Consider the following 13,293-nt stretch of genomic DNA (forward strand, 5'->3'; position numbering starts at 1 on the left):
ATTTTTTTTAGTTCATTATATATGAGCTCCCAATTTTTTTTAATTTTGTCACACGCCCACCACATATGGTAAAAATCGCCTTCCTTCTGCTTACATCTCCAACACATTTTATTTCCACTTTTATACATTTTATCTAATTTTACCGGTGTGATGTGCCAACGATACATCATTTTTTCCAAATTTTCTCTTAACGTGACACATACTGTAAATTTCATTCCTGTGTTCCATAACCTCTCCCACTTGTCATACTCTATGTTGTGTCCAATGTCCATGGCCCATTTTATCATTACCTCCTTTACCAATTTCTCTTTTGTGTCCCATTCTAACAACAGATTATACATCTTAGCTAAGAGTTTAGTTTTCCCTTCTAAAACTTCTGTCTGATATCTAGATTTTTTCTCGTTCATCCCCAATTTTTTATCCTCATTCCAAAGTGCATTTATCTGATGATATTGCAGCCAACCTGTCAATCTATCTTTCACTTCGTCATATGATTTAATCTTCCAACCTTTTCCCGCTTTAATCAATATGTCTTCATACGTTAACCTTTTCTCTTCCATGTTCACTTTTTTATTGTTAAAATATCTGTCGGAGATAACCACCAAGGGGTATTTTTTTCCAAAAATTTCTTATTTTTTCCCCAAATTTCAAGCAATGCACCTCTGAAAATATGGTTGGAAAATCCTTTATGAACCTTTCCTTTGTTGAGCCACAAGTAAGCATGCCAACCATATCTATTGTTGAAGCCTTCTAGATCTAACAAATCCAAATTCTCCAGGGTGATCCATTCTTTAAGCCAACACAGGCTGGATGCCTCATAATATAATCTTAGCTTTTCTTAATTCTGCTTTCAGAGTGAGAAAGAAATCTACCTCTGAATGAACGTGTTTCAGGTCAGGTTTTTGGACGGGTTGTTTTTCCCCAGTGGCTACGAGATTTAAAGTTGCCTGTGACAGGATCCCAGGATCATGTGCAGTGGTGAGAACAGATCTAAAGTGTAAAATAACTTTCCCTTAGACATAGGGAAGCTAATTATTCAGTGTCTTTAGACTTCAGATGAGATCTAGCCTAGTGAGAAGAAGAGCTATTTTGAATAAGATACCTTATCAAGAGTTCTAAGGAACTTATACATGGGAGAAAAAATATCTTATTGTGTGTGCCTGCACACAAACTCCTATGGATATTGGGATATCTCTACAAGGATTTCTTAGTGGCATTCCTTTGTTTGTTATCCCACCCTAATGCTCTTTTGTCCTTAGTTGTGGATCCCTGTGATTATGCCAAATGTCCTCTTGTTTCTGACTTAACATAGTGAGACCTAGCTGTCTTTGCCCATGAAAAAGAAAACTTCATTAACATATATTGTGTCTGCAGCCGTGCCTAACTACCAAGCCAGTAGAACTATCTGGCAAAAACAGATGTGAACACACACAAAAAACTGTTGGCAAAACATGCACATGCTTGCTGTTGTGACTACCTTTTATTTGAAATTATTTTATAGTAGAGTAGACATGCAAACTGGAGAAGCTCTTAAGTCTGCACAACCCTCTATGACAGTTACCCACAAATGTTAATAGTCCAGTTTCGTACCTACCCTAAGGAACTCTGTTTGTGATCCAGTCTTTTTATATCTCCCTGTTTTCCATGGAGCCAAGGAGGTAATTGCATATATGAAGAAACTCAAACACCTCTGATTATTGCTCATTTGAAGTATGTCAAAGTCCAGCCACATCGTCTATAGCAGCATTGACCCCAGGTGATGAAGCTGATATCCAAGTACTGTAAACACCCAAGTTCATATAACTTTCCATTCTGCACTCCTGCTGCAATTCTTTTCAGGACCAGTCAGGATGCAGTTGAATGCAGATGGGTCAAGATTTGCTATTGTAAACAGGCTTTTTTGAATCAGGAACACTTCCAATCATAGAATGATAGAGTTCCCATGGAATAACTTGATTCTCTCCTTGATTCTCCCCGATGTTCTACTTTTCTGCACAGGCGTCCATTGACAAATATCATCCCTCACTTGAAGTATGAAGTAGTGCAATCCATGGACTCTGCAGTGTGGTTTTGTTCAAAATATAGTTCCGCCATCTAAGTCTTGTATTCATGTCTCTAGAGAGGCAATAATGGAACTGCAATTTGATCCACATGATCTGTTTGGTTTTTTGGGTCACTGTATGTGCTGATATCTATTGGTCTGAAGCATTAGTCAAAATCCCGGATGGGGAGGTCAGGATACAGTTGGCCTGATGTGACCCTGGATGGCTGACTTGCCAGATGTGACCTTAAGCAACTTGCCAAATACTGTTCTGCCATTAGTTATTTGGGACATATATATTCTGTTCTAATTCCCTGGGTTCTACCTCCTAGGTACGGATTGTGCTGCAGCTGGATGATTGCTCTAGGCTCCAAGACACGTTTTGCTCCAGTCAGACCTTGTGGGATATTCTTAACCACTTTGCACAGACCAGGTGAGTGCAGACAGAGAGCGATGAGAGAGAAATGTTTCAGAAAGCTGAAGATGAAAAGCACAGACGGTTAAGATGTCATGAATGAATAGATTCTGTGCTGCTACTTGAATAAGGCTCCACTAATGAATACTTTTCAGATTAATGACTGTATTTAATATGATTGTTATGCTTCATAGCTCTTTGTTCACTATTTGCTCACTAATGACAGTTGCTTTGGGCAGGGCTGGGTTATACTGCAAATGGGATCACCTTTCATCATTGTCCTGGAACTTGGATTCATTCAGGGCAAAAACTGCTAGTTTCCTTTAAGGAAGTTGGAATCACTGCTTAAAAGCGGGGGTTCAGCAATGGAAGCGGATGATAGCTCAGTCTGCATTTGAGGAGAATAATGCTGGCAAGAGAGTATTGGTTAACTACTTTGCCATTTTCAGACTTCTTATCCTCTTTCCTGTCTCGTTTAGCTCCCAGCAGAAAGATGGGAAGATACACCACTAGGTCCAAACTACTCATTACACACAAAGGCATGTAACTGCAGCCTGATGGCCTTTCTGTGTGTTAACAGATACTGTGGAAGGGTTAAGCTGAGAAGTGGTGAGGGAAGGGAGCAGCTAGCCCTTTCCTACCTAACCTATCAGTTCCTTGCTTCAAATCACCCCTCCTTGCCCATAGTGTTTAAAATATAGCCATCAGTTTTCATGCATTCAGAAGAACAAACGAGTACTCAAAATTAGGTAGAGTGTGTGCCTTTGTCCAAACATACAGTTTTATATCTCATTAAAGTTCCTCTTTTCCTCTGCTGCTTCTTTGCTACCTCTTGCACACTTCCAAAGCAGCTTTTGATACACCCACACACCCTGTTAAGCCGTGTATGTGTGTGTGTGTGTGTTTTCTCCAGGGGTACTTCTTCACGGTCAGTTTATTGTGCCATTAACATGCATTTTGTTTCTCAATGACTGTACATTGTTCGCATGTCTGTGTGTGCCTCCCTCAGTATCCTTTGAACTGCTGCTCCAGACACAACATTTTTTATCTAGGATGATGTGATTTTTTTCACCAGGAGGGTACATTTGCTGCTCTTTTGGTTGCTCTATGAAATGTGGTTGCACAAGTGCCACGAGCTATAGTGCCGTATGACTGACGAGACAAACACAACTTCCTTTCTCTTCCCACCCCACCCCCAACACAGTGTTTTATTTCAGTCTTCAGTGGTTGTATGCTCCTGCTCCCCCCCCCCATTTTTCATTAAAAAAATCATTTATATTCAAAAGTAATAAAACAATAGAAATGACATATTTAACAAAAAGAAAGCAAAGGAAAAGAAAAATCAAAACCCAGCCGTTCTTGTGTACATTTCACAAGTTGAGTAACAGTATCATCATGTTGTTCATAGTTATATTTTTTAATGATCCCTTTTTTGTTTTTGTTTTTTAGAAGGGTTGTATTGTATGCAATCCCATATGCACAGATGGGATTGAAAGGGGATGTGTAAGAGAATTGTGCCAAGGCTGGAACTTGATTGAGCACACTTTTGACTGTGCAGAGAAGTTCCAAGCATGCTTGCAGCTCATAGTGTTGACTGAATGGGCTTTTTCAAACCTTTGCTGAGTTATGGTTATGGTGGAGAAAGGCCTTGTTCTAATCTGGAAGCGGTCTACACTTCCAATATAGCGTCTCTGTATTAGAAAGCTTCTGTGAGGGTTTGCCTCCCTCTTGCTGCAGCCTACATTTAGTGCTTTCCTTCTTCCTGAAGAGGATTCAAGAACAAAAGGTGCTCTTTCAAACCAAAAATGTCAAACGAATGATCCATACTCCAAGACAATTTTGTTGCTTAACTTTTTTTCTTTTTTGTGGCATGGAAGGCTGAACTTCATAAATCAAGGGCAATTGCTACAAATTCTATTGGAGCGTCTTTAACACTCTCTCTCTCCCCCCCCCCAGTCACATTCACTTATTAGGCAAATCTTCTAACACTTCGGAAGGGTTTCTCAGCCTCGTACGGTTTCTGTCATCTCTGCTTCTTGAATTCGTTCCAAGTTCTCTTTCTGATCCAATGGGAGCTCTTGGCTCCCGTTCTATTTAAAGGTCTTTTTCCGTAGTCCACGTGCTGTGTTGTAGGATTGTGTAATTGGCGGTTGTTTCTTTCGGGCTCAGAAACCATTCCAACAATCATCTAAAGGAGTCATCGACCTACTGTCATACCAGGACTTCTAAAGCTGAAATGATAGAACTACCAGGAAAGGGGTGGGTGGGCCAGCTTGGACTCTGGTATGAATAACAACAAGCAGATGAGTGCTATTTCTTTGCCAGCTAGTGGATTTGCAGTCTCTGTATTCCTGCCCGCCCCCCTCCCGCCCGACACATTGGAGACATTAACCTCGCAAGTAATACTGTTTATGTCTATCTGCATCGTTGTGTGACTGCCACAGAGCACTCCTAATTTCAGACGTTTACAAAAGATATACCTGTTAGCCCTTCCTCCATGTGCTGGCTCACATCTAATGGCTTTATTGTACACAGTGCACACCACACTCTGTAGAAACCCCCAACTAGGGATTACCTCGGATCCGCTTGGCAGTCTTCTTCTGTAGTTCAGCCCCTACTGATGGATCTGTGTAAAGATTGTTCTGTTTATTAAAGGTAAAGGGACCCCTGACCATTAGGTCCAGCCATGGCCGACTCTGGGGTTGCGGCGCTCATCTCGCTTTATTGGCCGAGGGAGCCGGCGTACAGCTTCCGGATCATGTGGCCAGCATAACTAAGCCGCTTCTGGCGAACCAGAGCAAGCAGCGCTCGGAAACGCCGTTTACCTTCCCGCCGGAGCAGTACCCATTTATCTGCTTGCACTTTGACGTGCTTTCGAACTGCTAGATTGGCAGGAGCAGGGACCGAGCAACAGGAGCTCACCCCGTCGCGGGGATTCGAACCACCGACCTTCTGATCGGCAAATCCTAAGCTCTGTGCTTTAACCCACAGCACCACCTGCGTCCCATATTCTGTTTATTAGCATACACAAATTCCCTCAGGCCTTACTTTGCTGACTCTTATTAGGAATTTACCTGACCATGCAAATGCTCGAAGTGTTGGAAGGGGGCGGGGGGTGCATGCAAGCCCCGTCCTTAATATCTTCCTGTGCGTTGCCCCCCAGTCCCTGGGCTTCCCCATGCTTGTATGGAGAAGATCTGTAGGAAACCTCTGTTTGCGTTTGCTTGATTGTGTGTGTTTGTGAGTAGACGCCTTGCAATCAGGGAGCCTGTTTTATCAGAGGATTCTACTTGCCTTCACGCAAGCATGAGTAAAAGCCTCCTGCAGACCTTCTGCTCTCACTGCCAGGGAAGGTTGAGGACACCGTGGTGTACACTGGGGTGCTGGTGGTGGAGCTTGTAGAGTAGGGGTCAGTGCGTGAGACGAGAAGCAAAGTAGACTTGTTCCCGTCACGATAACCCATGATTTAGTGTGAACTCCAAATGTATCTTGACATGCAGAATTTGTCATGGATTATGCTATGATTATGAAATCTTTAAGCCATCATCTCCCGTACTTTATCATGGGATATATACTTCTGTTTCCTGAATTAAAATTGAAAACGCAGCTAATTCTTAAAGCTCTTAGTGTACACAAGAATAGCCACACTTGGAGGAGTTCCTGAGTTGTTGATCTGGGCCTTCTTCCTGAAAATAACATCTGGCCTCCTCTGACTTCAGGTAATTCTGCTATGTGTCTCCATCAGAAGTCACTTCACATGCAAAGGCGCAGTAAAACTAATCACCTTCAACAGAGGCTGATTGGAAGGAGATGAGACTGGAGCAGTGAATTATAGAAAAGATGTAGCAGGGTTCTTTTGGTGAAAAGTTGGGCTCACAAAAGCCTTTCATTATTTAACTTGTGTGGCATGCTGCCAGTTCTATGGCAGCACATCAGCGTGCCTCAGCACACAAAGCATGAGAGGTCCTCCTCAAAGCTCTGAAATTGGGAAACTACCTTATACAGAGTCAGACCATCCAGATGACATTCTATGACATCTTCCATAGTTTCTGTGCTGTAGGGAAGTATTGTATCTTCTATAGCTTTTTATATTTTTATTTTTACCCCCACTAGTGTTTAAAGCTTTTCAACTCTTGCTCTACGACTTTTATAGCACATCATACCTATCTTCCTAGAAACTTGTTTTGTCTATTGCATCTGTCGGGTCTCGATGCCACAAAACTGTTCATGTTTCAAAATATTTTTCCTTCCAGAGTTCTGTGACGTATAAGAAATTCACTGGAAGGGCAATACAAAACAAGAAGGGTTTGGTTCATTTAGTAGATTTCCCCCTGCTCTTGGTTTTGTGGCATGCTGTCATCTTATTTCATGAGCTAATGTTATTTTGAAGAACTCTGTGTATGGAAAATCCTACTTCAGTATCAATGATTTTGGGGGTCCTACTAGTTTTTTTAATTTGTTGCTTGAATACTGAATTGATTCCAGGGCATCTGCTCAACTCTTGGGGAGGCTCTAACTGTATTTCAAAAGGCTGCATTTAATTTAAATTTTTTATTGGTTTTTTCCCTAGCGTAATTTGGTTGGCTTCTGATCATAAAGCAGAATACAAGTTTACTCTGTTCATGCTGCTGGTGTCACATGTTGTTGCTGTCTTTTCTCTTTGGAAGCCTGCTATTTACTTAAATTTATGTTCCCTTCTTTTGCCATAGGCATACGTTTCCTCTTCTGTCCCCTACAAGTGATCCCACTGAAGTTGGGAATCTGCTTGCTTATTTTGGAGGATTTATTGCACACTTCTTATTCCCATTTCCTTCTCTTAAAGTAGTGGGGAAGTTTCGTCTTCACACTGCTTCCTCTCCCTGCCCTACGTCCTCTCTCTCTTGACCATTTCATGAAGTGGCAGGATGTATATATTTATAAATTTTGGGTCTGATGTTGCTTTCAGAGAATTTCGGAAGCTCTTAAAATTTGGAGAGTAGTGCTCGCTGGCCAATGATGTGGCTAGGCTGGTGCCACTACTTTGGTCCTTAAATGTGTTTAATATAGAACTCTCTCTCTAAAAAGAAATACATGAAATACTAGTAAAACTCATCTTAAGAACTAAAATTGTGGCCTTACCTAGGGGCAGGGCCATGGCTCAGTGATGGAGCAGACTCTTTACATGAATAAGTGTCTAGGTGCCCATTTAAAACAAACTAACAGATTTTGGGTACCATGATCCAGAGATCCTTGGAGAGCTGCTGCCAGTCTGAGTGAGTTAGATTGGCAGCTTCATATGTTTGCCCAATGAAGCTATCAGCTTCTGAGATGAGTGCATACCCCCTGAGCACGGCTTCTTGGTCTCTGCAATATCTTTGCTTGGTTTATCAGCCGACATTTTTCTTTTTCTTTTGCAGACATTTGGCTTATTGTGGTTTAAGGTATGACAGTGCTGATGAAACATCTCTTTTGAAGATGAGAAGCACTAACAGAAGTTCTAATTATTATTAATTTCAGTCCACGACAGACAGCTGGGATATTCTGCCCTCCGGGATGGGAAGGCAGCCATTTGGATGATATTATTCTGCTTTTAAAAAATTAGGAACACTAAAAAGCCATACGTGATCTGGCAGAGTAGTGATCTGAGCTGGTGATCTTCCTGGCTGCATTTGGTCGTTGTGTAAGTTGGGGTGCTTCTGCGTTTTGTAAGCCATCTGGCTCAGTAGCTGTTTTAGCATGGATGCTGGTAGCCACAGCTGTTTGTCTAGCTGCTTGACCCTTCTGCATCCTCCTTTGGCAGCCCCATTTGGAGAGTTTTCTTGGAGTTCTGAAGCTCTTCTTGGAGCACAAGGGGGATAAGTATGGTAAACCCACTGGAATTTCCCCCCAGGTCCCTTGTGTCCATTTCTGCTAATTAGGTCTGAAGAAGGTCTGGAAGCTATTGTGAACTGCTCCACCTCCTCCTCCTCCTCCTTCGGCATGCTCTAGTCCTTACACAAGATGTTTACAGGCCCTGTCAGATCCCTACATGAGGGAATCTAATCTGCCTGCTGTTCCCCTTCTGAAGAACAGCACATCAAAGAAATGGCAGCCTGTTTGATGTGTCTGCTTGCCTCAGAGAATGCACGTAATGGATTAGCAGCAGCTGGAGGAGGGGCCTGCTGACTCCCAACTATTGCATACAATCTCATCTCTTGGGGCTATGTGTGTGTCATCTTTTGCAGAGGCTTGATCAGGGAGACACAGTCTTGGGATATTAATGCCCGGGCTATCCAGATTTAGAGGGGCGGCTCTTTTAGCTTGTCTATCAGATCCCTGCATTCCTGTGTAGCCTTGCATGTTAAACATGTCGGGAGGAATTCAGCAACATGCTTTTACAAATGTTCCATCAGGACATGCATTTCTGCTTGTCCAATGGAATAATCTCCCCTCTCTTCCTCTTCCCTGGGGGTTCCTCTGGGGGTTCTCCTGCCTCCCCCCCCCCAGCAAATTGGGAAGGTGCGAGGGGAGAGGGGAAAAGCCTTGTAGTTCTAATGAAGGTCCTTGTATAGGCTTCCACTAGCAGTGCCAGTTAACTGAATCCCAGCTTCAGACCTGACATTTGCAGAGAACTGTCACCTGTACTGCTTTTGTAGCTTTTTATTTTGGTTTTGAGGAAGTACCCACCATGTCTTTGGTATTCTGAAAATATCATGTGGAAGTTATTGGCGTAAGAAGAAAATAACAGGAAAGTGGAGTAAGGCAACTTGAAAAGGAAGGACCTTAGTTTAGAATGCTTCCTTTGCAAGGTACGGTTCAGGGAAACTGAGTATGGAACATCAATCCAAAGAGTGTTGGAAACCTGTTAGATAGAACTCCTGCTTTGAAAGCAAGAAATGATGTAGGAGACAAATCTGCTGTAGGATGTTTCTTGCCAGAAATCCTCAACGATGGCTAAACATTGGAATAGTTAGTAGTGACACAAGCAACTCCAAGGGTTCCACTAGCAGCAGGTTATTTAAAGCATCCTGAAGAAAACTCTGCTGTGTGACCTTATCCTTACTCACCTTTCTGATTTGCACTGCTTCTATAGAATGAAATTGATTATTACACAAATGTCATGCTCAGAGAGAAGGCTTTTTAGGAATCCTGCAGCTCCTCTTCTGTGCTCACAGGTCTGTCATTGGCAGGGTGCTCTTTTGCTTGACCTTGACATTTACTGTTAAGAACTGTTATTGTAGAACTGTCCTGAGTAAGTTCCAGTTTCCAAAGCCTGTAGTTTAGGCATGTGTCATTCTTCTCCTTTTCAGGAGCATAGCTTCACATCTGCCAACATGAAACACGTTCTGCATTGGAAATATTGGTTAGGTACCAGTCAACCCTTAATGTTGGCATGACGCTTTTTCTGTTTCACCAAATGCTTACTGGTCAAACAGGAAATGGTTTTCTGTATTTGAGTGAACTGGGCTGCTGCACACTATTCTTCCCCCACTGCTGGAAAAAAATGTGGGTAGAATTATTTTGCTTTAACCATGTAGCTGAATGGAGGGGAAAGAAGGTGAGAGAGTTTGAAGAGACATCTCTACAAAGATTGGGAACTTCCTTATAAAACCCATTTTTTGTTGGGTACTAATGGGAGTCTACAATATAGTCCATGATGTGTCTTGTTGGCAGTTACTGTCTTCTTGGAGATTGAACTACAGGTTATTATTTAGGACATTTGCCACATGACTTTATATAGGAGGTGTGAATCTAAGAAGGTGTGCTATTCTACTAATTCCTGCCCACCCTTCCAAAAAGAAAACCTTCTTAAAATCCAGTCCCACTAGGCTTAAATCTTGTTGGTCCTTTCCTTTCAGCCTTTCAGTGCTAACCATTCATTTTGTGGTGCTGGTGAATGTAACATAGAATGCCTTTGAGGCACTCTTATTTTCCTGTCTCGACCAAGTATTTTTGTTTGGTGCCTGAAATCTCATAATTCTAAACTGAACTCGGGCACGACAGATTCTGCTTCAGGAAAGAGCAACATTCCTTCTTCCCTAGGCCTGATTCAGTCCTAAACAGGAATTGAGTTGGAGTTCGGAATGAAGTCTTCTTGCTGGGTTTTGGATATACTTTTCTCTATTCCTTCTGTATAAATTTGTTAGCAGCAATAGCCTTCTTCCACAGGCAAGTATCCTGTAGGCAGGGGTGCAAAGCATATTCACAAATGCTGGGAGTACCTTTAGGCCTACTAATTTGTCTTAGCCTTTAGCTCTATCTACACCTTTTTTCTACAGCAGGGTTGCTAACCAACCAAAACACACACACACACACACACACACACACACACGGCCTTCCTTTCAATATCAGTTGCCTACAGCACACAGAAATCAACAAATGAATATTTTAATAATATTTATTTAGAACATTTATTAGCCACTCAGTCAACTATGTCTTCTGGTGGTTCACACAGAGTTAAGACAATAAACACTTATGTATTAATTTAAATATTAAAGAAAATAATTTCCTGCCTAAAAAACAGAACAAACATCAAAACATCATTTAAAACCTAAGCAGAAGTAATCTGGTCCAATGTCAAAAAAATGAACTTCTAAAATGCCTGGGAGAATAAAAAGGTGTTCAATTTATGCTGAAAGGACTTTAATATAGGTACCACCAGGCAAGCCTCAATGAGGAGAGAATTAATATACAGGGTACTACCGCCACAAAGGTCCTCCCCTTAATATCATGGAGAAAAACTTTATCAGCTTCTAATATATTCAGATAATCGAAAAAAGACAGTCACGGAACCCAGAAATTATACAAAACAAAATAAAATACCGTGAAAATCCCTGAAACGAGAAGCAATCAACTAGAAATAATATCTTATGGAATTAAACTAAATAACAAAAATCAAAAAGTTTAAGGAAAAAAATTAGAAAAACCTAGAATTGAACAAAGCCTTAACGAGATGCAGGCTACAAACCTCGTTTCACTGAACTATTCAGTTTCCTCAGAAGGAGATAGAGAAATCATAAACTTTAAATGATTTTAAACAAACTCAAGAAGAGGGCTGAAACGCTCCTTTGGTCTAGATGTTACTGCTGAGTCGCAGAAGCATCGCTCTAGTTGCGGACTTTGCAGGGTGCGAACGGCACCCCGGAACGGATTGTGTCCGCAACTAGAGGTACCACTGTACCCATAGCCACAGCAATACACCCCTATTTGAACAGTGAAAAATCCAGAGATTATGAAACTACCAGATTCATTAAAATGCACCCAGACATCAGCGTAACATTCTCCAACACTACCGTAGTGCCTGCTGCAATGTCCTTCCTCCATTCTGCGTCCTTGATGTCTCCTTCCGTCTTTCTCTTTTCTTTCCATCCTCCTCCTGCCTCCCCCATTTTTGTAAATTTCTTTCTTTGGCCCTTTCATTTCCTAAGGGAAACATAAACTGCACTGTGGCAGCCATAGAGTGGTTTCAACTAGCTCCTCTCTCTTTGCAAAAACTGAGGGAGGTTATCTAGAGGAGACTTGTGTGTAGGCACACAGCTGACCTCTGAAGCTCAGCCTTACGAGTTTCCTTTCTTTCTTTCTTTTGTATCTAATTTTTATTAGTTTTCTTTTCTAAGAACAAGTATCAAAATCATTTCCAAACATACATTCTACATTCCCCCCCCCCCCATTGACTTCCTTCAGCTTCCCCCTCTGGCTTGTTACATTAAATGATAAAATTTGCTATTCCTTATCTGTCAAAATGTTATTACAATGTTATTCCTCATGCATTTTGTTAAGTAAAGTTGTGAATGTTTATTCAAATCCTGCTACCGAGTCCATTTCTTTCAGTTGTTTCTTCAGATAGTTTATGAAAGGTTCCCATTCTTTTTCTAAATCACTATTGTCTTTTTCATGTAGCTTATCCGCTAGCTTTGCTAATTCCACGTAGTTCATCAATTTTTCCTGCCATTGTGCTTTCGAAGGTATTTCTCCAGTATTCCAGTTTTGTGCTATTAGGATTCTTGCTGCTGTTGTCGCGTACATGAATATTTTCCATTTCTCTTTTGGCAGTCCTTGATCAGAAATACCTAGTAAAAACGCTTCTGGTTTTTTAACAAACGTCATTTTTTCAGTTCATTATGTATCATCTCCCAATTTTTTTTGATATTACTACATTCCCACCACATATGATAAAAGGCACCCTCCTTATTTTGGATTCGGAGGAGTTTGGATTTGATATCCCGCTTTACCCTAAGGAGTCTCAAAGCGGCTAACATTCTCCTTTCCCTTCCTCCCCCACAACAAACACTCTGTGAGGTGAGTGGGGCTGAGAGACTTCAAAGAAGTGTGACTGGCCCAAGGTCACCCAGCAGCTGCATGTGGAGGAACGTAGACGCGAACCCGGCTCCCCAGATTATGAGACTACCGCTCTTAACCACTACACCACACTGGCTGTCTTGTGTGCAGAGCCACTCTTTTCTTTTCTTTCTTTCTGGCTTGAACTCAAGTGGGGCTGCAAAGGAAGATCCCTGCCGAAGGCAGGGTTTGCAGACGCCGCCAGTCAGCTGCAAGCTCCGCTTTCAGTAGGGGTCAGCTCAACTTGAGTTGAGCGAATCCCAGTGGGACTTGCATTGAGCACCAAATTTAAAAGGCACTGAATACAAGTCCCATTTGCCAAGGAACAATAGGCAGTGCACATTAAGGCTCCCAATGTTCCTCCAGGTATTTGCCTGTCCAGCACCTGATGTCAGGTGTGTGGCCCGAGGGAAACTGTCTTTTGGGCCAGATTAGGAAGCGGGTGGTGCTGTGGGTTAAACCACAGAGCCTAGCACTTGCCGATCAGAAGGTCGGCGGTTCAAATCCCCGCGACAGGGTGAGCTCCCGTTGCTTGGTCCCT

At 42.1% G+C, this 13,293-nt stretch overlaps 1 protein-coding gene across 1 annotated transcript in view; it reads left to right on the forward strand.

Moving 5' to 3' along the window:
- The window catches only part of ASPSCR1 (ASPSCR1 tether for SLC2A4, UBX domain containing), a 65,191-nt gene that overhangs the window by 13,353 nt on the left and 38,545 nt on the right, over positions 1–13,293 (forward strand). Inside the window, exon 4 of the mRNA XM_080993842.1 lies at positions 2,374–2,474. Within this exon, the coding sequence (XP_080849968.1) occupies positions 2,374–2,474 (101 nt within the window). The remainder of the gene's footprint in view (positions 1–2,373; positions 2,475–13,293) is intronic.

This window comes from Podarcis pityusensis (genome assembly GCF_964106645.2).
Source record: "Podarcis pityusensis genome assembly, chromosome: 2".
Taxonomy (NCBI): domain Eukaryota; kingdom Metazoa; phylum Chordata; class Lepidosauria; order Squamata; family Lacertidae; genus Podarcis; species Podarcis pityusensis.